Source organism: Tetranychus urticae, chromosome 1, assembly GCF_039701765.1.
Source record: "Tetranychus urticae isolate SD_2017Ah chromosome 1, NJAU_TeUrti_SD_1.0, whole genome shotgun sequence".
NCBI lineage: Eukaryota > Metazoa > Arthropoda > Arachnida > Trombidiformes > Tetranychidae > Tetranychus > Tetranychus urticae.
Window position 1 is genome coordinate 21,443,172 of NC_142958.1, and position 23,789 is coordinate 21,466,960.

General features: G+C 31.8%; 6 protein-coding genes across 7 annotated transcripts; 4 read left to right on the forward strand and 2 right to left on the reverse strand.

Annotated features, from left to right (window-relative positions):
• Positions 1 to 53: 53 nt before the first annotated feature.
• On the forward strand, positions 54 to 9,098 carry LOC107362351 (integrin alpha-PS1-like). Its single transcript, XM_015929390.2, has 26 exons — positions 54 to 387; positions 871 to 1,096; positions 1,260 to 1,396; positions 1,455 to 1,537; positions 1,626 to 1,770; positions 1,838 to 1,946; positions 2,018 to 2,100; positions 2,962 to 3,039; positions 3,101 to 3,224; positions 3,287 to 3,467; positions 3,600 to 3,780; positions 5,486 to 5,550; positions 5,693 to 5,906; positions 5,998 to 6,155; positions 6,247 to 6,394; positions 6,493 to 6,588; positions 6,809 to 6,921; positions 7,218 to 7,307; positions 7,372 to 7,593; positions 7,669 to 7,805; positions 7,877 to 7,964; positions 8,041 to 8,160; positions 8,260 to 8,334; positions 8,429 to 8,575; positions 8,659 to 8,781; positions 8,865 to 9,098. Exons 2-26 carry the CDS (start codon positions 927 to 929, stop codon positions 8,940 to 8,942), a joined length of 3,165 nt encoding a protein of 1,054 aa, XP_015784876.2. The 5' UTR covers positions 54 to 387; positions 871 to 926; the 3' UTR covers positions 8,943 to 9,098.
• Positions 9,099 to 9,772: 674 nt separating this feature from the next.
• Positions 9,773 to 11,566, reverse strand: LOC107362356 (cytochrome P450 2J4-like). Of its 2 annotated transcripts, XM_015929399.3 has the most exons (2): positions 10,708 to 11,565; positions 9,773 to 10,647 (listed from the first exon to the last, which is right to left on the reverse strand). In XM_015929399.3, the coding sequence occupies exons 1-2, from the start codon at positions 11,543 to 11,545 to the stop codon at positions 9,896 to 9,898; spliced, it is 1,590 nt and encodes a 529-aa protein (XP_015784885.3). In that variant the 5' UTR covers positions 11,546 to 11,565; the 3' UTR covers positions 9,773 to 9,895. The 2 variants fall into 2 exon arrangements, with proteins under 2 accessions (XP_015784885.3, XP_015784884.3); XM_015929398.3 differs by having other exon boundaries at positions 9,773 to 11,566.
• Positions 11,567 to 14,426: 2,860 nt separating this feature from the next.
• LOC107362360 (alpha-crystallin A chain-like) lies at positions 14,427 to 15,372 on the reverse strand. The gene has a single exon (XM_015929402.3). It carries the CDS (start codon positions 15,185 to 15,187, stop codon positions 14,645 to 14,647), a length of 543 nt encoding a protein of 180 aa, XP_015784888.2. The 5' UTR covers positions 15,188 to 15,372; the 3' UTR covers positions 14,427 to 14,644.
• Positions 15,373 to 15,631: 259 nt separating this feature from the next.
• LOC149094764 (alpha-crystallin A chain-like) lies at positions 15,632 to 16,516 on the forward strand. The gene has a single exon (XM_089266196.1). The coding sequence runs from the start codon at positions 15,785 to 15,787 to the stop codon at positions 16,325 to 16,327; it is 543 nt and encodes a 180-aa protein (XP_089122322.1). The 5' UTR covers positions 15,632 to 15,784; the 3' UTR covers positions 16,328 to 16,516.
• A 1,458-nt stretch (positions 16,517 to 17,974) lies between these two features.
• LOC149094765 (cytochrome P450 2J4-like) lies at positions 17,975 to 19,764 on the forward strand. Its single transcript, XM_089266195.1, has one exon. The coding sequence runs from the start codon at positions 18,124 to 18,126 to the stop codon at positions 19,633 to 19,635; it is 1,512 nt and encodes a 503-aa protein (XP_089122321.1). The 5' UTR covers positions 17,975 to 18,123; the 3' UTR covers positions 19,636 to 19,764.
• A 678-nt stretch (positions 19,765 to 20,442) lies between these two features.
• Positions 20,443 to 21,296, forward strand: LOC107365264 (uncharacterized). Its single transcript, XM_015932778.2, has 2 exons — positions 20,443 to 20,552; positions 20,626 to 21,296. The coding sequence occupies exons 1-2, from the start codon at positions 20,495 to 20,497 to the stop codon at positions 21,222 to 21,224; spliced, it is 657 nt and encodes a 218-aa protein (XP_015788264.2). The 5' UTR covers positions 20,443 to 20,494; the 3' UTR covers positions 21,225 to 21,296.
• Positions 21,297 to 23,789: the final 2,493 nt, after the last annotated feature.

Here is a 23,789-nt window from a genome sequence, read left to right on the forward strand (position 1 = left end):
GGGTGGATAAAAAATTGGGTAGGTAGGGAAAAGCGCCCCCTTTTGTTGATCTTAAGATAAATTTGGTTTGTTTACAATTTAGATGATTAGATTAATTATATTACTCTTTGCTGAGCACATTAAACCGAGCCCCTTTTACCTTTGATTTTTATTTATCTAGTAGTTTTTCCCATTCTAACTAAAGAAGCCGAATTCGAAAGGTCACTTTTATGATTGTCTTGAATTTTTGATTAAAATCTGGTGTTTATCAAAAGAGTTTAATCGTTTTTTGAATTGTTTTGGATTGTACAATAACCTTCTACCTTTGTGCCACTTGGTTGTATCCTGAACATGCAATTTACCTTAATTTCCTACTGATCTCAAGATCCCAAAAGATGGCCAGCACTGGTAAGCTTTTTTGCTCTTCCTTACCTCTCCTGTTATTATTGTTCAACTCTCTTGCTTTCAAATAACCTCTTATTTTTGACTCAAACCTATCTCTGGAGTAAAATTATTTATGAAAAATGAAAATCTTTTCTGATTCAAAATTGAAAAGAAAATTTATCTTCTGATCAAAAATCATCTCTTTTCTTGCCTTTCCTCCTACACCTTTCAATGTTGACGGCTTATTTAGTTATGATGGGAGAAACTAGATGACTCTGATTATTTATCGATTGTTGAGATGCGCCATCTTTGGTTGAAATATTTTTTTTTTCACTTCATTTTGGGTTTTCATTTTCACTTCTCCACTTGACTTTTTTTTTACACCAATTTTCTTGGTTCTTGTAACTTTTAAATAAAGTTACTATGTTTTTGACTAATCAAAAAGTTAATTTTTGTTTTTTCTTAATTGTTCTCCATCAAAACTGATTGGATTCTGGTTATATTCAGTCAACCACGGTAAAGGATCGTACCTTGTGCAATAACTTGTTCACCTTTTGTTAATCATGTTTCATGATGCTTGGTTTAGTTTACCTTTATACTATTTACTCCTGGTCAATCAACTAATCACTTCGTTTAATTTGGACACTCGTCTACCAAACATTAAAATTGGACCAAAAGGATCATATTTTGGCTACTCGGTGGCCGAGCATTTAATCGATTTCGATTCACCTGTGTAAGTTTCTTTATTTTTTTGTCGTCTTCCTGTTATAAACTTTATCTACTCTTTTCTTGCCGTAAGTTTGTTCCTACACAAATAAGGTAATACAATTGAAAATTGTTAACAATGGTTTTTATGAAACAAACGATTAATGCTAGTTATCTCTGCTCATTCACAGATTTTTAGTTGGTGCCCCTCGAGGTCAATCCGCTCAACCCGGTACCAATCGATCTGGTAACCTTTATCAATGTAAAATAACAAATAATTTAAACGATTGTACAGTAATTGCTGTTGATTATGATCCTAAAAATCTACGTAAGTGATTACTATAACCTAATATGTCTAGAAATAAAATGTCAATTTTGATTTGCAGTTCCACCAAGAGAACAAGAGTTTAAAAATGATCAATGGTTAGGTGTTACTGTCAAAAGTGCTGGACCAGGAGGTGAAGTAGTGGTGAGTAACTTCAACCTTAACATCTCTTCAAACCATTTTTGTTCACTGCTCACATAACATTGATTTTCTGGTGAAATCTTTTAATCAGACCTGTGCCCATCGATACGCTGAACAAGGTAAAGACTACCACTGGGGTCGAGGTATCTGCTATTCATTAACACAATACCTCGATCTTCATCGAGCATGGGAACCTTGTTACAATCGACCCGTTAAAAAAGGCCACGAAGAGTATGGTATGTCTCACTTTAAAAACATTTATCAATGTGTATCAATTAATGTGTCTTGTTATGTGTCAATCAGGATTCTGTCAAGCTGGAACTAGTGTTGATATTTCATCGTCAAATGATCTGGTCATTGGTGCTCCTGGACCTTATACATGGAGAGGAACCATTTTCACCAATTCATTAAAGTATGATTTTCATTATCATTTATTGATACAAATGGTAAAATCAACTCAAAATTTTTCCCATCTTCATTCAGATTCGACCTTCGTGATGACAAAACATGGTATTCCGGGCAACTTCAAGAGCCAGAAACTCCAGTTGATAAATACAGTTATTTAGGTGTGTTTAAAAACTATTTTCAAAATTTTACCAAAATTGGCATCAATATGACTAATCTAATCCAATTATAATATCATGCATTTGTCATTCAATTTCTGGTCTTCACACTTCAACTGACCCAATACATCTTTTCATTCATCTTGTCATTTTCCTTCCAAGACACTTTCAAGTCTTCTTTCCTGTATATGTAAAGTAGTGACAAAAATCAGAGATGAAGATGAATACTGTCAAAAATGTTTAGGTCCTTTCATTTTAAAAACAAGTCTCAACTCAACTCAAGTCATTTTGTTACTTGTTTATCAGCATCCTGCAACCTTTTTTTTGCCTTTCAATTTTTTTTTCACTTTCTCAGTGATTCTTAAACCATAACAAAACCAAAAAGCTTGCTAGACTGATTTGATTGTATCAATACAAGCTTTAAGCTGAAAAGCTCTTGAGCTTATGTAACATCATACCATCAAATTGGCCCTAACTTTTCCAGTTGAGTAACTAGTTTCTCATATCAATCCTAATTTTATTACCATTTACCATCAATTATTGTTAATCATTTTATGCAGTTTATCCTAATTAATTCTATAAATTGGCCCTTAATCCTTAATATATGATTGACTATGTCAAGTGATCAACTCTTCTACTTATCATTCCTACTTCTCAATGAATTTAATCAAGATAAATTAGTATTCACCCTTTGCTTCTGATCATCAATTAAGATTGAGAGTTAGAGAGGAATATGATTTTTTCACTGATTTTTTTCCCACCACAATAAAAATTGTTTATTGCTTAAATCATTAAATGCATAATAATAACCAACGGAAATTTTCAATTGTATATTAATATGCTTATTTGTTTCTTTATTTTTAGGAATGTCTGTGATATCTGGAAAATTTTTCGGAAATAAAATGAGCTTTGTTGGTGGAGCTCCAAGATCAAATGGAACTGGTAAGTGAAGATCAATCAATACAAAATCACAATTACGCTAATTCAATTATCATTTCAACAGGTCAAGTTATTTTCTTCTCGAAGATCAAAAGCTCGTACTTCACAGTTGACTTCATACTCAGTGGTGAAAAATTTGCTTCATCCTTTGGTTATACCCTTCTTTCAATGGATCTGCAAAATGACAAGTAAATAATTTTTATGGCCAAAAAGCTATCATTATTAACACTTACATTTTACCAAAAAACAGTAAACCAGATTTAATTGTTGGAGCACCTTTTTATTATGATGTTACTCGTTCAACCGAAGGAGCTGTTTACCTGTATTATAATACAGGTAAAGGTATTGATTCCAAATATGATGTACGTCTTCTTGGTAAACAGGATTCAAGGTTTGGTTGGGCATTAGCTGATCTTGGTGATATTAACAAAGTAAGATGTTAACAACTTTAATATTTAATTAGCATTTACATTAACAGCTAACTAAAATTTAATATTAATTATTGGTAAAAATAATTCTGAATTGTCAATGTTTTTTACTTTTTTTTCCTGTTCTACTCAAAGGATGGGTTCAATGATCTAGTTGTTGGTGCACCTTATGATGAAGGCGGTGGAGCAATTTACATTTATTTAGGTTCACCTAATGGCATTAAAACAAATGCAGTTCAAGTGATTAAAGGTGAAGATTTTAGCCCATTGTTACGTGAACGAGCGCCATTGCGAACCTTTGGTTATTCACTTTCAGGTAAACTTTAGATCCTTTACTTTATGCTTGTTTGGTTTTTAATTCATCAATTTAGTTTTAGTATCTCAAGCTTATTCCAATATTTGATTATTTCACCATTTATTTATAATTTTTCAATTAGCTGAAATCATATTTCCATGTTTACAAATTTTATCGAATCATCATTTCTCTATTTCCTTCAACACACAAATGACTCAAGATACTTGAGGTTCATCTTGTTTTTTCATCTGCCACTTTCTCATGTTAACCTAGATGTCTTGGTAGATTATATTGAAATGTATTATAAATAGCAGCAGAAATTTGGTTAGACCGGAAGTTTATTTTGATGGTCACACTTGCACCTTCCACATAATTTTATATCAACCCTTTGATCGCAAATCTAGAACAATTAAGAACCTTAATTGTTCTAGACATCTTTAGGTCATAAATTTGAACGTTTGTGAATTTAGTTTTAGCATAACTTTGAAACAATTTACTCTTATCATGTAATAGTTGTATTTTCAACTTTGCTTGTTCAGTTGAGTGTGCATAAATTAATTGAGACAAGCTAGTTATAATGATAATTGGTCTTGTAAAATTTGTGACCTACTTTTTTGTTAACTTTTCATTTGATTCGTCATTTTGATGAATTTCACTTTTTGCCAACATTCAACATTTGTACAAACACTTTGATGAAAAATGTCTTCATCTCATCTTACTCTTCATCCACACCTTACTTTTTGCTAGTTTGTTTATTAGTGACTTTCATCTATTGATGTTGGCTTTTTGCCTAAAAGATGAGACTTTACGAGTCGAGTTCAACTGTAAAACAACAAACAAGTAGTCAAAGGATAACTTGGAAAATATTTTATCATTTTTCTTGCTTCTTTTTCGATTATCAGTTCGGCAATGATCGTTCAATTGCCAAACTGATTTCTAAGTTATCTATTTAATTGTCTAATAACATTTTTATCGGCATAAGTATCATTTAAATCAATTCCATTGCTATTTCGACTCTGTAATAAATCAGCATAATTGGTCATGAAATTTGAACAAATTTACTTCTAGAATTATCAGATCACTGAAAAAAGGTTTTATGATATGTTTTACTATTTCAATATCATTCATCAATCAACGCATCGAAAAACCTAATTTTTTTTGTCTATCTTTCACCGCAACAGATGTTTCAATTCAACAATTCAGTTTAACTTGTATTGAATGTAACACACCTTTTTGTTTTAGCTGATTGTTAACAATAGTTTCTTAGTAACTAACAATTAACTCAGAATCTTAATCATCATCATAATTTCATTGACCTGTGAATGAAAATGACTTCCAAAGATGTTATTAATTATTTGTTGAAAATTCAATCAATAGCATCAAATATATGTTACATGGATAAAAAATTTCTGTTGGTAGTTTCTTGATTTAATTTTACTTGAGACTAAATCAAAGGTGATTTTGTTGGATTCTGTTGACTTGGAAATCGGTTAAATCAATTGAAACATCTTCAACTTCTTTTACTTCATTTCATGGAATTGCTCATCGCTTTGTTTAAATTTCTTTTCAATGCAACAATCCATTCTTTTAGCTGTATGTAACCATTACAAACGGAAATTTCAACATTTCTGTGCAGAAATTCATTATCAATGTCTCTGATGATCTCATATTTCCGATCAAGGTTAACCATTTTTTGTTTATTTATACTTCTTTTAACCTTAAACAGGTTCTCTTGATATGGATAAAAATGGTTATCCAGATTTACTTGTTGGAGCCTATGAAACTGATGCTGTAAGTATTATTCATCCAAATTAGTTAATCATAACATTGAATGATATCCTTTCAAACAAGTTTCCAGAATCATATTGTTCAAGTTATTGATGAAACGTCAAACAGACATTTTTATTAATGAAACATTTTCTTTTTTTCTCAGGTCATTTTTCTTCGAGCTCGTCCAATATTAAACATTGCCACTCGTGTTGATAATATAACTCGATTGAATCCAAATAAAACTACTTGCGATGAAGATCCAAGCTCAAAGTTTCCCTGTTTTGTTATTCAACCTTGCTTTCAACTGTTGAACTCACCTAAAGGAAGAAGCACTTTTCAGCTAAGATATGTGATTGAAGCTGAAAGTTTTCTTGAAAGTAAATTTTTCATTATTTTCTTTTATCTAAAATTTGAATCAATGTTTACATTCATTATAATCATTTTACATTTTTGTTTTCATTTTTCTAGAGAAACCGATTATACATCGAGTCAAGTTCAATTCAGCTGATTCTGCAAACCCTCACATAATCAACAAAACCATTCCACTTCCAAGTGATCGTGTTGGTAACTGGGACTGTCAGCGCGAAATCGTTTACATTAAAGATAAATCTGAAATCCATCGAGCGGTAATTTGATATTGAAATGATTGATGACTTGATTGTATCTAATTATCAGTTGCAATCACTAATGTTGCTTTATTTTTATTTTATCATTTAGATTCAATTTCAATTAACTTATTCTTTGGATCTACCAGAATTCATACCTTTAGACACCAGCTCAGAACTGCCAGATATCGATAGATATCCAATTTTGAATCAAGAAGAAGCTCGAAAAGTATTCCATGCATCATTCCTTAAAGAATGCAGTACGTTGAATTGCCATTATTAAATCTACTATCAAGCTAAATAAATTTATATTTGTAAATTTGTTTCTTCAAACTATCTTATTCCATTATATTTTCAGAAAACTCTGAGCAATGTCAAAGCAATTTAGATGTTACCGTCAAATTACAACATCCAATGGATACACCATATACACAGGATAGAATCTTGTATTTAGGTAAACATCTTGATCAGTAATTTAATTCAACGTTTGTTAAATGGAGTTGACTCATTTTGATTACTAGAAGGCAAAACAAATAAACCAAATTGGTTGATTTATTTACTGTTGAAAATTAAGAAAAGGCTGAAAATTTATTGCTTTTTGCTTCTTTAATCATTCAATAGTCAACTTCACATTTCTGTCAATAATTTTATTAATTTTAATTTTCTTGATTTAGGATCAACTGATGTTAATCTGGAATTAACTGTTCGTAATACAATGGAACCAGCATATGATGCTAATCTTTATATTTATCATCCATCCATTACTTACATTGGAAAAGATCAAACGGTAATTCATTGTATAACTTAGTGTTTATCAGTGATTGTTGGCCGGTGCAATCTGATAGCGAATTAGCACTTAAATTATTCTTTGGAGGATAATTATTAGTAAGATAATTCCATGATAATTCACAGCGATTGCAGTTTTAAGTCCTTATCTATATTGAGTACATTTCATTGTTAGAAGTTCTAAGAACTGCTATCGTGATGAGTTCAATTTCTTATCTCCAATCAGTAATAAAGTTCAATAGCGCTGTAACACACTAGTTATTACACATTAGTAATTGTTTGATTTGCTTTGATTAGTTCATTCAAGATCGTCAACAAATCGATTGTAAACCTTTCAATATTAGCCTTTTGGTCTGTGAATTGGGTAATCCATTTAAACAAGGAGAGGTAAGATTTATGAAAAGAAAAATTAACTCAAATTATTAATTGCGTCTTAATTTTTTGTCCTCAGCTAAAATTAAATCTGAAATTTGATCCACGAGAGGTTACTGAAACGCAAAATGATGTCATTATACGAGTTTTTGTAAATACAACGAGTCTTGATATGAATCAAGCAAATAATGACATAACAACTAGATTAAAAATTATACGTAAAGCTGATTTAGAAATCAAAGGTTTTTCATATCCAGAAAGAGTTTGGTATGGTGGTAAAGTTGTTGGTGAAGCTGCAATGGTAAGTTATCAAATATACTGTATTTTTGTAATGAAAACACTAACTGGAAAAGGTGAAAATATTTGAATTATTCAGAAAACGTCTGATGACATCGGAAGTAGAATTGAACATTCCTATACAATTATATCAAATGGACCTTATCATCCAAAGGAATTAACTGTTGAAATTGATTGGCCTTATTCACTTTCCAGTGACAAAGAAGAGGGAAAATGGTAATTTCTTGTTCATTGTCTATTAGTTGGTTCATCATCCATTAATAATGTCATTCATTTTATATTTTCAGGCTTCTCTACTTAATGAATACAATTGTTGTACAGGGTAAAGGTCAATGTGTACCAACATTTGGTACAGTTAATCCACTTAAAATTTGGGTAAGGTTATCATTATGCTTTCATTGGTTTAAACTGGATTTATAAATTATTTCAATTATTTATCATTTATTCACAGGATTCTGAATCAGTCTCAATAAAAAGTGACTCTTTTATTAAATCAAGACCAAAAAGGCAAACCATTGTTCCAGCCAAACGTATAATGGAAGATGGTAAAAGTCAAAATGTAGTTGTTTTAGTAAGTAAATGATTTTAAATTATGCTTTTGATAAACTATTTTAGATACAAAATTTTAATTGAATATTATCTAATACTTGTCTATTAATTTGAATAACAGGATTGTCAAAAAAAGACGGCTCGTTGCTATAAATTTTTATGTTATCTTCAAGATCTCCGTCCAGGAGTGCCATCAGTAAGTTACATTGTTTTGTCATTGTTTGATTCAAATTTTTCTATTCCTCTGAATTGTCTTAAATAATATAAATTTTTTATTTTTATTTTTAAAGGTAATTGTGTTCATAGGTAGACTTTGGAATTCAACTTTTGTTGAAGATTACGCTTCAGGTGTTAATCAAGTTCATATTTATTCACGAGCAAAGTTAGCAATCGGACCTTCAATCAGGCAAAATCGGACAAATGATGATAGTACCTTTGTAAGCTGAATTTATTTGATTATTTTCAATCGCAATTAGTATATAAATTAGCTAATCAAATCTTTTTCGTTCCATCATTTCAGGCAATAACTAAAGCTTATCCAGATTTACCTTTACTGCCATCACCGGTACCTCTTTGGATAATAATCCTGTCTATACTTTTAGGAATACTGTTGCTTATTTTGTTAATCATTGTCTTATGGAAAGTAAGCACCTATTTTCATAAAGATTTAATTAACCTTTTCAGCTTTTCTGATATTAAAAATTATGCTTTATGTTTATTTTTCAGTGTGGATTCTTCGTGCGACGGAAACCCGGTTACATGGCCACTCCGCTTGATGAAAAAGAGTTGGTTGATTATAATTGATTTAATTTTTTCGTAACATGTTAAGAAAAGTATTGATTGTTGTGCTCCTATGCAAGCATTTATTGTTATGGCATCCGTTTACTTCCATTTTTGTAATGACTCAAGTTTTTCCAATTGAATACAAATTTGATCAATAAAAGGTGTTCTATTTGTTCATTATTTGAGAATTACAATGAGTTATACTAGGTGTCCGAAAAGTCACGCAATAAACTAAACGGCGATAACTATTCCATTCATCGATATTTTTGCACCAAATTTTTTCTGTGACCATATCTGACGATCGGATTTAGTTTACACACATTTTTAGGGAAAAAAATTTTTGACCTAAAAATGTCGCTTACACTGCACGGATCCAGGGTCTCTTACAGGCGTTATCAGTCCTGAGGGTCGAAATTTAAAAAATTTAGTATATTAAATCCGAATTGAAAAGAAAACGATTGGTACAAAAAATATAACGCTAACTAAACGCATTCAAAAGTTATAGCCGTTTAGTTTATTGCGTGACTTTTCGGACACCTAGTACTTACCAACACAAAATAACAACAGCTTAAAGGTTGATTTTTTGAAATTTTAAGCTGTATTGACATGATTAGACACTACGTGAAGAAATGAAGCACAAATGTATATATCCAACGGGTAAATTATGGTTTCAGAAAAATTTGCTAACAATCCACCATAATTCAAAATTTAAGTCAAAATTTAAGTCAGCTAAGTTCAACACATTTCAATTAGATTTGTTAACAAAGTAAGTTAAGCGAGGCAACAGGTTTCGCTCCAGTAGTTGACATATTAATTTCACCTTTCCCAAAAAAACCTTAATCCAATCTAACTAATTGTCATAATAGTTGAAATTTAATGTTGATAAATTAAGAAACTATCAAAGTTTAAGTTAATTTGGTCAATAATTATTGCAAATCTTGACAAGCTCTAGACCAAGTTTCAAGACCTAGTTATCAATGAACTATTTTCTCGAAAATGAAAAGCGGAAGGTTAGCTGGACGCCTTGAAATTCCGAAAACTGCTTCAAAAGATAATTCAGTTCCTGGTTCGACTTTGATACGATATCTTTGTACCATACAAACTAAATATAAAAACAACTCAACATTGGCTAAACCTTCACCTGGACAGTTCCTTTTACCAGCACTGAAAGGTATGAGATAAGGTGGTTTCACTGCTTTAGTGCCATCTTCAGTAAGGTAACGAGTTGGATCAAATTTATCTGGATTAGGCCACAGTTTAGGATCACGATTAATTGACCAGAAATTGAAGATAACCAAAGTATCTTTAGGTATGCTGTGATGGCCGATTTTGGTATCTTCAGATGCTCTTCTGAGTAAATTATTGGCAATGATTGATTCAATTCGCTGTACTTCATGAATAAATGCCATTGTAAATGGCATTCTTGCTCTATCAGCAAAATCTGGTCTCCTTTCAAATCCAATAACATCAGCTATCTCTGAACGTATTTTATCTTGATATTCTGGGTATTTTACAAGGTATAACATTGTCCATTCCATCGTACTGTAAACAGTCTCTGAACCAGCACCGAAAAATGCAGCAACATTACGTCTCAATACCATTTCACTGAAAGAACCCTCAGATATGTTCTGTCTCTCTCTGTTTCTTCGCTCTTCCAGGTAACCATCAATGTAATCAACGACTTCATGAGTGTCATTATGTTTCCCTCGGTGTCTATCAATCTCCTCTTGAATAAATTTATCAACAATTATAAGATTCTGTTTTATGATGTCTAAATTCAACTTACCAAGGAAAATTAGTAGTTTGGATAACCAAGGTAGAAATGCTAAAATTCCAGCAAATTTGAATAAACGAGTAAATACATTTTGAGCTCTATCCATTTCGATTTTAACGGGATCATTGTAGTCATATTTATGACCAAATAACAATATAGCAACGTTATTAGAAATTGATGGACCAATTCTGCGACTAAAATCAAGAGGCTCACTATTATTGTCCAAAGTTGTTAGAAACTGGTCAATCTCTTCTTTAATCAGAGTTTCAATTTTACTCTTTCCCAAACCAACATCACGTAAAATGTGTAACGATAAACGTTTGTGTTGACGCCAAGGATCTCCTGACATTTCAACAAATGATCTTGTATCGTATACACCAGTGACAAGGGCTTCATGTGGTCTAGCAAGTAGAGCATCATTGGAAATAGCATCCTTCAAGTGAGGCCAATCACAAACCAAAACAACATTATGCTTTCCCAATTTTAAACAATAAACTGGTCCATACTTTTTAGACAATTGGTCAAACTGAAGGTAAACATGATCACCAAGAAAGGGTAAATAACCAACAATGGGAAGACCCCAAGGACCAGCTGGTAATGAACGAATCCTTTTTATTGTGTAAAACAAATACTTTACCAGCCAGAAGAGGGCAACTCCAATCAAAGTATTAACTAATAATGAAAATACTGGTAATGAGAACATAACTCTGAAAAGGACTAATATTCGTGAATTGAAGCAGTTCGGGATAAATGACATCAATTGACTGCATTCAAAAAAGCAAAGAATGTTCATTAGATATAAAAAGGATAGTTGTATGGGAGTTTTCGGGAATTCTTGTAAAGGCATCATGTTGGAGATGTCGATATTATTATCACTTTTGATAATTCTTAACTTGATTCAGTATTTGATAATTTCGTTGATTTGGGACTTTACATTAAATTATTGATATTGTGTTTTTATATGCTATTTCTTTGCATCCTAAAGAGAGAGATCTTTAAGAGATCTGGCTTTATTATTAACAATATTTGATGCGATTAATCAAAAGCTAAATTCAACATTTAGAAATTGTGTTTTCTTCCAAAGAATTAGTCTTCAATATTTCTCAGATGCCCCTGGCTCCATGATTTGCAATATTTTTTAATCTAATATTGGATCAGATTAGATTAATTTATTCATTGGATTTATTGTTCAATCTGAATTCATTTCAAGTATTTCTTATTTTATATTTTAAATGATGTTTGATCTCACAAATGTCCAGACAAATGACAAATAACTTTTGTCATAATCTGTAGCAAAACGAAAGATTTATTCACTTAATAGAAAGGCATATCGTTAATCTCAACAAACAATAATCAAAGGTTTATTTGATTTCAGAATTGAGTTCTTTTTTTCAATGTGATATTGATAATTCAGACTAAAACTAGTCAGATTAAAAGCTTTAACCCGAGCTGTCAACCAAGTAGTAAAATTAAATCATATTTTTTCACAAAACACCTTCTTCATTTACATTTTGTTTCTCAGATTGGCTCAATAAATCAGCATTTCAATGAACTTCGAACCAACCTAAAGATCGTTTCTTCATCAGCTTTTTTGATACTGCCATTTACGCAAATTGCCTCAAACAAATAAAAAAGACTGAATTGATTCTTATTGTATTTATTGTAATAAGTTAGTGAAAAGATCAATGTTCAATTTTACTTTGCTTTATTCAATTCAACACATGACATTAATTGGTACATTTTAAAGTAAAAACTTGTTGACATCCATTTCATGTTTATAACTATCTAATACAGTTTCCTTAAGTATTTTGAGTCCATTAAAAGTTGAATAATTTTTCACATGCCAACAAAAACTTTCCATGGACATGAAAGTCATTCAAAACAAATTTCAAGTTTGATGCATTTGTATCACCATTTAACCAGACCACTATTAACCAAACTTGTTTCAATGATGAGACAAAGAGCATTTCTGAAAACAAAGACAAACAATTAACTTAAAAAAAGAAATTAGTTTCAATTATAATATGTTAATGCTAATAATCCGACAGAAAAGTTACATATATGTATGCATAGCCACTGGTCATTAGCCTTGTGATATAACTAGATGGTCCACAACCTTGACGAGGCCTTACTGAATGAAAGAGATTCCATTTGTCTCTCTTTTTTGTTTACAAAAACTTTGCTAAGTCCATAATTTGTTATTGAAACTTTGAATAAAATACTTGAATCTCAGCTGCAGTTGTTTCAAAAATATTATTTAATTGTCAACATAACATATAATTGTAAACAATTACAATTGCATGCAAAAATTTATGTCTTTATTGAATAATTTTCAAGTGTCACAGCCTCTAGTTAACGCTTTGATTGGAGTTGTCCTCTTCTGGTTGGTAAAGTATTTGTTTAATGCAATAAAAAGGATTCGTTCATTACCAGCTGGTCCTTGGGTCTTTCCGGAATCTCAGGACGTCCAGCTAAACTTCCAGCTTCCATTTTCGAGAAAATAGTTCATTGAGATCTAATATGGTCAAGATTAGTAGCTCATATGCTTGGTATTGTTAAGTGATATGGCAAATGGACTCAAATGATCACTCGGTCCATTTTTCTGACTCTTTTCATTATTCTCATTATTTTCATTAAAGTTATCTCATGTGTTCATGCAATGAAACTCTTAGATTTAATTCATCCATAAAATAAATTACCAAAACTAATTTGTCTTTTCGGGACAATCTATTGACTAATAATCAGACAATTATTAGAGATCAATTATCGCAAGCAGGATCATGATCATTTCATGATCATTCAAAGATTTGGTCCTGAATGATTCTTTGATTTCAAGGGTCTAATGTATTTTTAGTTTTTAGTTGTCAAAAGAGTTTCAACCCTTAAAGCTAAATGATTTCAAAGGATGTTTAAAATTATTTTCATATTATTTTTTCGTGATTATCTAAACTAATGAAATGACCAAAAGAATCGAATATTGTTTGAAAAGAAAAAAACACTTTATTAAGCTTTTTGAATCAGAGCCGTTGAACTGTTTAAAGACTGCTTGAAGAATGACCGAATCGATAGCAAAAGTGTATCAATGCATTTTTATCATGCAAAATGAGCTAATAACTGATCTCTCTAACAATTACTTATGTATTAATAGTATGTAAGTATTGAATAATAGCAATATTTTTAGCTATTCATAAATTATAATCCAGTGAATTTAAACCACTCAAAACATCTTTTCACTCAAATCTGGCTCCAACGAATTGCAGCATTTCAATCTTTCAACTCAAAATATATAAATCTATAAAATAATAAATAAAATAACTTAAAAACTAAACGCCACGTCGGAAAATGGAATCTTAATCGAGACTTCTGAAGGAATCTAAACTTTAGACAGATTCGGTTCTCATCCTTAAAATTAATCGAAGTGCTAACTACGCAACTGGATCAGACAGTTACACAACAAAAACCTAAATCATACTTCTCACGAAGGTTTATGCAGATCAGATCAGCACTTGTAGAACGGTGTTTCAAGACTCAGCTATCTCTTATAAAAGTAACATTTATTCCGGCTGACATATTTAATTCGCTCTTTACGATTATCTGATACCTTTCCTGTCATTATGGGTGCTTTCAATAACGATAAATATTCCCTTTATCCAATAATGTTACTGTATGATATGTCATCATAAGAAAAATATTATAATGCGATTAAGAAAGAATAATAAAAAAGAACAAAATTTTTTAAATATTAATAAGTAATTTTATTGTAATTATGATCACAATTACAATTACAATAAGATGAGTAAAGTGAGATCTTTACAATATAAAAGAGTATCACATATGCATTTGCATAAAAAAGCTCATAGTGTTTTAATACAACAATTTCAAAAACCTAAATTTAAAGATTGGACCAGAATTAAATTTTGGTTCCATATCTTTGGCTTAATTTGTTTGTTTATTTGGTTTCCATCTTTTCAGTTTGAGCTTTATCACCGCTTTCAACTGGTTGATGGACTTGGTTGGTCAAAGTGATTGGAATCTTCTTTTCTCCTGTAACAGCATTGACAACCTTCTTTGGAGCCTTGATTGAAAGTACACCGTCAACTCCTAAATTTGACTGAAGTTTATCGAATTCCACATTCTCTGGAAGAACATATCGCCTCTTAAATGATCGAGAAATGTAACCATGTTCATCAGATCTTTCTTCGTGTTTTGCTTCGACAACCAGATTATTGTCGGCCAGTTTAACGTTTATCTCTTCTGGTTTGAAGTGGGCACAATCAACATTAACCTCGAATTTATCCTCGGAATCCTTGATTGTTGCCATTTCTTGATTGAGATGCTTAGACAATTGGTCTAATTGACGAAGAGCACGATTCATTTGACCCCATGATCGTCTAGGGTAATCCATAACTGGTTCACGGTAAGCGATGATTGGATAGATATCATCGAATGGATCTCGGAACATTGTGTCAATGAGTCGTGGAACTAGAGACATTTTCAATGGACTTTGATTGTTGTTGAACACAAAATATAAATTGAAAGCACAAGTTTAGGAACACAGGAAAAAGTAAGAAAGTTTGAAGTTTGCAAGTGAGGTTTAGATTTGTTTTTACTGTTTGCTTTAATGTTTACTCTTACCAGCTGAGTGAAGCAGCAACCAGTTTTATACTCACTCACTCACATTACTGGAAGTCTCTAGAAATGTCAAATACATTCCTGAACTTTCTCTTAAATCTGGAGTTTTCTCTGGATCATGATTTATGTCATCAGTCACTAATTCAATTTACCATAACGGGCACACAGGATTATTGACGGGTTAGATAAAGGTTCTCATCGAATTCAAACAAAAAAACGCAATTAAATTTCAGGAAAATACTTGAGAGCTCGAGAAACTTCCAGCATAAAGAGTGAGTAAGTATAAAACTGGTTGCTGCTTCACTCAGCTGGTAACAGTAAACAGTCAAGTAAACAATAATACAAAACTTCAAACGCGCTTACAAACTTAATTTCAAACTTTCTTACTTTTTCTGTGTTCCTAATCTTGTGCTTTCAATTTATATTTTGTGTTCAACAACAATCAAAGTCTTTTAAAATGTCTCTAGTTCCACGACTCATTGATACAATGTTCCGAGATCCATTCGATGATATCTATCCAATCATCGCTTACCGTGAACCAGTTATGGATTACCCTAGACGATCATGGGGTCAAATGAATCGTGCTCTTCGTCAATTAGACCAATTGTCTAAGCATCTTAATCAAGAAATGGCAACAATCAAGGATTCCGAGGATAAATTCGAGGTTAATGTTGATTGTGCCCATTTCAAACCAGAAGAGATAAACGTTAAACTGGCCGACAATAATCTGGTTGTCGAAGCAAAACACGAAGAAAGATCTGATGAACATGGTTACATTTCTCGATCATTTAAGAGGCGATATGTTCTTCCAGAGAATGTGGAATTGGAGAAACTTCAGTCAAACTTAGGAGTTGATGGTGTACTTTCAATCAAGGCTCCAAAGAAGGTTGTCAATGCTGTTACAGGAGAAAAGAAGATTCCAATCACTTTGACCAACCAAGTCCATCAACCAGTTGAAAGCGGTGATAAAGCTCAAACTGAAAAGATGGAAACCAAATAAACAAACAAATTAAGCCAAAGATATGGAATCATTAAATTCTGGTCCAATCTCTAAATTTAGGTTTTTAAAATTGTTGTAAACTTTGCAAATTTGTATGTGATACTCTGTCATGTTGTAAAGATCTCACTTTACTCATCTTATTGTAATCATGACCACAATTACAATAAAATTATGTATTGATATTTAAAATTTTGTTTTTTTATTATTTTTGATCGCATCATTATAATTTTCCTATCATGATATACAGTAACACAATTGCATGAGCTAAGTATTTCCCGTTACTCTAAAGCGCTCAAAATGACAGGAAATATATCAAAGAATCGCCTGAGTACAATAGTCTGAGTCCTGAAAGATCATTTCTGATCTGATTTGCATAAACCTTTGTGACAAGTATTACTTTAATACTTATCAATGTAACAAATAAATTATAAATGAAGTGATCAAATTGAATTTGAGCCAGCCAATTAGTTTAGTAATGTATCAAATCGGTTGAATTTATAATTTCATCATTCAATGTACAAATAAATTGCAATGCTATTCAAAATTTGCTCATCATGAAAGACTATTATCGTTTCTCACCCATCACTCACTTATCTAGAAACCTTGAATCTTTTTATTTACTGAATCTTTCTTATAAATCTTGATCGTAAATCTCCATTTGTATTTTTACCATTACATTCAATCCATTTTGCTTTATTATGTACAATTACATTGTTCATTGTTGGACTTTTACCTTCAATTTGATTAGACTAATTCATCTTGCTGTCAAGAAAACAAAAAAAATTTTCAGGGAAACTACGCCAAGATGCAATGTTGCGCTTTTATCGATATCTGAATTATCGCTAACGAAAACTCTTTATTTGTAAACTTAATAATAACATGCAGTTTATGCTTAATGATATCTGTATTTGATAATCATGCTGTGCTTTGGTACTTAAGGTGATGATTATGGGTTAAGTTGAAAAGTCCTGTGTTTGTCGATTTGTTTGAAATATGATTTAATCTAATCTTGGACCAAGATTTTGGTCTAATAGTTAGAGTCAATATTTCATTTTCTAGAGTTTAATGTCAATATTGGTCTAACACCTCAAAATTTGGCTTCAAATATTACTTCATAACTAAAAAAGTGATTTCTTGATAAAATTGGAGGTTCATAAAGTATTAATATATAAAATAATGAATGAATAATGCATAACTGAATGATCGAATCCATTCATATTGATGAATAATTTGATTTAATCAACATTTCAGCCGATTGTCATGTCCAAAATCATAATTTTTAAAATATATTTGATAATAGCATGAGACTCTACTTTAGTCTACTATCTGCAGTTTCAGTCAATTGGGTCGAGGGATTTATTAATAAATGCATGTAACAAAGTCTTGTTATGTTATCAACATTAGTGCTTCCAATTATATTGCGTCGGTGAGATTGTGTGGTAGACGGTTGAATAACATGATGAAATCAGAATTTTGCTTGCATTATCTGACTATCTTAGAGGGGATAGCAAAGATAGGACTAGTGCATTCAGGGGCTTATCGAAGCTAAGAGAAACTCCTATTTATCTCTCCAAGGTCGAGTACATGGGCTTGAGTGAATGAGATGAGAGGAGAGTTACGTTCCCTGCATATATAAACCACTCACTTCAGTCTCTCCTTTCATTCCAATGTTTTCCCAGTTTTTCCATCTGTTATTGAAAACTCAGTCTAAAAAGTTGTTTACCTGATTTTCGTTACTTGATTCATAATAATTTCAACGTTCAAGCTTTCAATCTTTTCACAATTATTAACAAGTTATGTTTTCGCTGTTTAATTTTCAATTGCCTCAACCTTTATTGAACTTATTGATTGGAGTTGCCCTCTTTTGGTTGGTAAAGTATTTGTTTTACACAATAAAAAGGATTTATCAATTACCAGCTGGTCCTTGGGGTCTTCCCATTGTTGGTTATTTGCCTTTTCTTGAAGATCATGTTTATCTCAAATTTGACCAATTGTCTAAAAAGTATGGACCAGTTTATTGTTTAAAGTTGGGTGATTACGATGTGGTCTGTGTTTGTGATTGGCCTCACATGAAAGATGCTGTTGCCAATGATGCCTTACTTGCTAGACCATATGAACAACTCGTTCCTGGTGGTGGCGATGACCGAGCATTTTCCGACATGTCAGGAGATCCTTGGCGTCAACACAAACGTTTGTCATTACGCATTCTACGTGATGTTGGTTTGGGGAAGAATAAAATTGAAACATTGATCAAAGAAGAGATTGACCAGTTTCTAACAACTTTGGACACTGATGGTAAACCTGTTGATTTTAGTCAAAAAATCGGTCCATCAATTTCTAATAACATTGCGATATTATTATTTGGTCATAAATATGATTACAATGATCCTGCTAAAATCGAAATGGACCGAGCTCAAATTGCTTTTACTCGTTTATTCAAATTCGCCGGTATCTTAGCATTTCTTCCTTGGTTAACTAAGGTATTAGTCTTGCTTGGAAAATTTGATGTTCACCTCATACAAAAAAATCTCATGATTGTTGAGAAATTCATTCAAGATGAAGTTGACAGACACCGAGAGAAACATAATAACAATCATGAAGTCGTCGATTACATCGATGGTTACCTGGAGGAGAGGAAAAACAGAGAGAAACAGAACATTCCTGAAGATACTTTCACCCTTGATACATTGAAGCGAAATGCAGGGGCATTTTTCGGAGCTGGTTCAGAGACTGTGTACAGTACAATGGAATGGGCAATATTATACCTTGTAAAATATCCAGAATATCAAGACAAAATACGTTCAGAGATAGCTGATGTCATTGGATTTGAAAACAGACCAGATTTTGCTGATAGAGCAAGAATGCCATTTACAATGGCATTTATTCATGAAGTTCAGCGAATTGAATCGATCATTGCCAATAATTTACTCAGAAGAGCATCTGAAGATACCAAAATTGGTAATCACTTCATACCTAAAGATACGTTGGTGATGTTCAATTTCTGGTCAGTTAATCATGATCCTAATTTATGGCCTAATCCAGATAAATTTGATCCAACTCGTTACCTTACTGAAGATGGCTCTAAAGCAGTGAAACCACCTTATCTTATACCTTTCAGTGCCGGTAAAAGGAACTGTCCAGGCGAAGGTTTAGCCTATGTCGAATTATTTTTATATTTAGTTTGTATGGTACAAAGATATCGTATCAAAGTCGAACCAGGAACTGAGTTATCTTTTGAAGCAGTTTTCGGAATTTCAAGACGTCCAGCTAATCTTCCGCTTTTCATTTTTGAAAAAGTAGTCCATTAAGACTACTAAATTTTGTATTTCATCTCATAACTTCAAAATATTGTGGTTTAACTGATTTAGACCGATATGTAATATAACCTAAACACTTTTTTATAATTTTTCAACCGATCATTAAAATTTATAAATTGAGATGAAGTCTCATGAAAATATCTGGTCTTACAAATGTACAAAAGGTAATCGAAGTTACAACTTTGGACTCGATTTTCCTGAAAACTATTGATAAGAAATGGACAAAGATTACAACTCTACAAGCCTACGAAGTCCATACTCTTCATACGAAATAGATTCAATAATAAACTCAAATTTATAACTAATAACTAATGATATTTGTATTTGAGATGTTCAGGGGTTCAAAAATAGGTGAAATTTCAATTCGATATCATCAAGAATTATACTTTTCGAATGTTGAACAATTCAAAATTTTATCCTTTTTACAAATCAAAATTTTACAAAAATAATGTTTGGATCTGAGATTGATCAGAGGTAACAAACGGCAGATGAAGCTAAAGGATGAGTATATAAAAGTTGGACTCAATTTAGTATAGCAATTAGCGTTAATAATGTCACAATTAATAATATGATTAACCATTGATACTGATAATTAACTGATGATATTTATATTTGAGATGTTCAGGTGAGACAAATAATGCCAATTCGGTAGGAAAAACAATTGAAACAATGAGATAAATCTGTCAGCATCGCATCAAAATCAATGTCAAATCATAAAAGTACAAGTAAGTTCACGATGACTTAAACTTCAAAATGATATAAAAGCGATGAAAATCGAGAGTAAAATTGTCATAAAATTGTTCCCAGTCTAGTTACAGTTGAATCCAACGTGAAATCAATCTCCATCAAAATGATGCGTTTACTTGTTGTTGCTTCACTCCTCATCCTTCCATCTTTCATCGTCTCCGGTAAGCCATAAATTTCAATTTCTAACATTGAACAATATTTTCACATTTCAATTTCATTTATCATTCATTTCAGGCGATGAAATCGCTAACAGTGGTGCTGTTACTGAAGCAATCCCATTGCTCCTCTGGGCTGCTTCTGACCCTAAAGAGGACTGTCAAGCAGCTAAGATTGACGCAGCTAAGTTTTATCAGTTTACTGAGAAGTATCGAGATGAGTTTCTTAAGTACTACAACTCACTCAACATCATTGGTGCTACCAAGTTTTTAAAGGATCATGCTGATGAATCAGGTACTAAAGGAGTCCATTGGGTTCTTGTTTTCGGTAAGATTCTTGAGAAGAAAGTAACTGGACAGAGTGAGGAAAAGGAACACGGACTTCCATCTCTTGTTGCTTGGGCTGTGAGAAATACTGGACCTGGAACTAAATTGACTTCAGTTAAACGAGAAACTTTAGTCTCTTTCCTTTTGGCTCACAAAACTGATATCTTGAAGTACCAACATGCCGGTGATGTTGATGGTTTAGTCAAGTTCCTTGAATCAACCAAAGCTGAATCAACCTCTACTGATGTCGACTGGAAGACTGTCATCAATGAGCTTAAGGATAACCGACAATTGTTCAAGTCTAAATGTGGTCTTTTCAACCTTCGATTATGTAACAATATCAAAAAATGATCTAATTCAACAATTGTATCAATTACTAGTCTTAAAAATGTGATATTCAATAAATTTATTCTTTAAAACAAATTGCTTTTCTTTTGATTGTCAGGTTAATATATTGAGTATCAAATGTTTATGTAAGACCATTATAAAATCAGTTTCATTAACCGATTAAGAAGCACTCATGGTTTCAAAAGAGATCTCCAAATATTAAATTGAATGCTTTATTTAGCGACTCGAAGAGTTCAAATCCAAGCAAATCTAATTTCAATTCATCAACTGGATCAATTCAAATAAAGATTATTTAATTTCTGTGTATAAAACAGTCATAGCGAAACATTTAATTTGAGCTTTGATTGATCTTATTGCACAAAAATGAAAGTCATAAAAGCGTTCATGGGCCACAAACAACGAAAATAACATTTTATGATTAACTTACAACTTACATCATTAACTTCTTAACTAAAATTATGAAGCGAAGTGCAAAATTTAAAGTCAATATTGAATCTATTTCGTATGAAGAGTATGGACTCTTGGAAAGGTATGAAACTCTCTACAAAACAATGAAACAATCGCGTTGAACTGCACAAACTGGTTTAAATAACATCTTCGAGTTTTGCAGTCAAGGATTATGGACTAAACCTTTGACTTTAGAGTAAAGAGTATGGACTTTGTGGGTCTGTATAAGCATTAAACTGGAATTCGAAAAACATACGAGCTTATACATTGAACACTAAACATTTAACATGTCTACCATAACTTATTTCGGGTCAAAACATGAGTAAAGCACAATAACCATGAAGAAAAAGGTTTTTACTCTTATAAAAGACACATTTAACACATTTGTAACATTTATGCAACAAACTTGTACACAAATGGGCGCAAAACGGGTAAAAATTAATTTCTTTCAAGTTTAAACTCTGTTAAGTTGTGAGGACATAAAAACTGAGTCCTTTAGTGCGACTATAAGGTTTCTCTTATCGATAGTTTTCGAGAAAATCGAGTCCAAAGTTGAAACTTCGATTGCCTTTTGTACATTTGTGGGATCAGATATTTTCATGAGACTTCATCCCAATTCTATTACTTTTAATTATCAACAAGAAAATGTACTCATTTTTAGAAATAAAATTCCCTGTTTTCTGTAAAACAGATCAGTTCGATTTTCGTTTAAACCGACCTCTTTCTGTGATCGGGAAAGTTAGAGAGCTGAAACTCACTGAATGTCCATAAAAATTGTTTGTACAAATCATGGATCAAATGTTTTCTCCTAATAATAAACAGTTCTCTTGATTTTGGCCCAATTTTGGCAACAAACCCAAAAATTTCGAGCCTCGTTATTTCGAGAATGGCATCATCTACGATCATCATTCTTGGACTAAACATTAGATTTTATTATGGGCTTTAATATGTTATGACTTAATATCAAAGAAAAGCTGAGCTGATGCAAGAAATGATGAATATATTTCTAAAAGATAAGATTCGGGTTCATCAACCACTTAACTTCATAAACCAAGAATCACTTCTGGTAACATAAGTAATAAAAGACTGTATCTTTTTATCGTAAAATCTTCAGTGGCCGAATATTTCAATATCTTATAGTCAATGACAAACTCAAATGACTAACCGAAGAATGGTGATCGTAGATAATACCATTCTCGAAATATTACCGCTCAAAGTTTTTGGGTTAATGGCCAAAATCAAGAGAGCGGTTGATACATCCAAAAAAATATTCAATCCATGATTTTTACATACAATTTTTATGGACGAATAATGAGTTTCAGGTCTCTAACTTTCCCGATCACAGAAAGAGGTCAATTTAAACGAAAATCGAATTGATCTGTTTTACAGAAAACAGAGAATTTTATTTCTAAAACTAAGTACATTGTCTGTTTGATCATTAAATTTCAAAGAATTGGGATGAAGTCTCATGAAAATATCTGGTCTTACAAACGTACAAAAGGCGATCGAAGTTTCAACTTTGGACTCGATTTTCTCGCAAACTATCGATAAGAGAAACCTTTTAATAGCACTGAAGGATTCAGTTTTTATGTGCCTACCACTTGCCAGAGTTTAAACTAGAAAGAAATTAATTTCCGCCCGTTTTTCGCCCATTTGTGTACAAGTTTGATGCAACAATGTTACAAATGTGTTTATTATGTCTTTTACAACAATAAAAACCTTTTTCTTCAGTCAACCCAAATCTTATCTGTCAGAAATATATTTCAAGAAATTTCTTGAATACGCTCAGCTTTTCTTCAATATTCAGTCATATCGTATTAAAGCCAATAATAAAATCTAATGTTTAGTCGAAGAATGATGATCATAGATGATGCCATTCTCGTAATATTGAGGCTCGAAATTTTTGGGTTAATGGCCAAAATCAAGAGAACTATTGGTTATTTGAAAAAAATATTCAATCCATGATTTGTACAAACAATTTTTATGGACATTCAGTGAGTTTCAGCTCTCTAACTTCCCCGATCACAGAAAGAGGTCAATTTAAACGAAAATCGAATTGATCTGTTTTACAGAAAACAGAGAATTTTATTTCTAAAACTAAGTACATTGTCTGTTTGATCA

Bases quoted from the DNA above. Each gene is read 5' to 3' on its own strand.
- LOC107362360 (XM_015929402.3), bottom strand. From the start codon at position 15,187: ATGTCTCTAGTTCCACGACTCATTGACACAATGTTCCGAGATCCATTC.
- LOC149094764 (XM_089266196.1), top strand. From the start codon at position 15,785: ATGTCTCTAGTTCCACGACTCATTGATACAATGTTCCGAGATCCATTC.
- LOC149094765 (XM_089266195.1), top strand. From the start codon at position 18,124: ATGTTTTCGCTGTTTAATTTTCAATTGCCTCAACCTTTATTGAACTTA.
- LOC107362356 (XM_015929398.3), bottom strand. From the start codon at position 11,545: ATGATGCCTTTACAAGAATTCCCGAAAACTCCCATACAACTATCCTTT.
- LOC107362351 (XM_015929390.2), top strand. From the start codon at position 927: ATGTTTCATGATGCTTGGTTTAGTTTACCTTTATACTATTTACTCCTG. The intron at 1,097-1,259 runs GTAAGTTTCTTT...GCTCATTCACAG, and splicing joins ATCGATTTCGATTCACCTGT to ATTTTTAGTTGGTGCCCCTC. The intron at 7,594-7,668 runs GTAAGTTATCAA...TGAATTATTCAG, and splicing joins TTGTTGGTGAAGCTGCAATG to AAAACGTCTGATGACATCGG.
- LOC107365264 (XM_015932778.2), top strand. From the start codon at position 20,495: ATGATGCGTTTACTTGTTGTTGCTTCACTCCTCATCCTTCCATCTTTC. The intron at 20,553-20,625 runs GTAAGCCATAAA...CATTCATTTCAG, and splicing joins TCCATCTTTCATCGTCTCCG to GCGATGAAATCGCTAACAGT.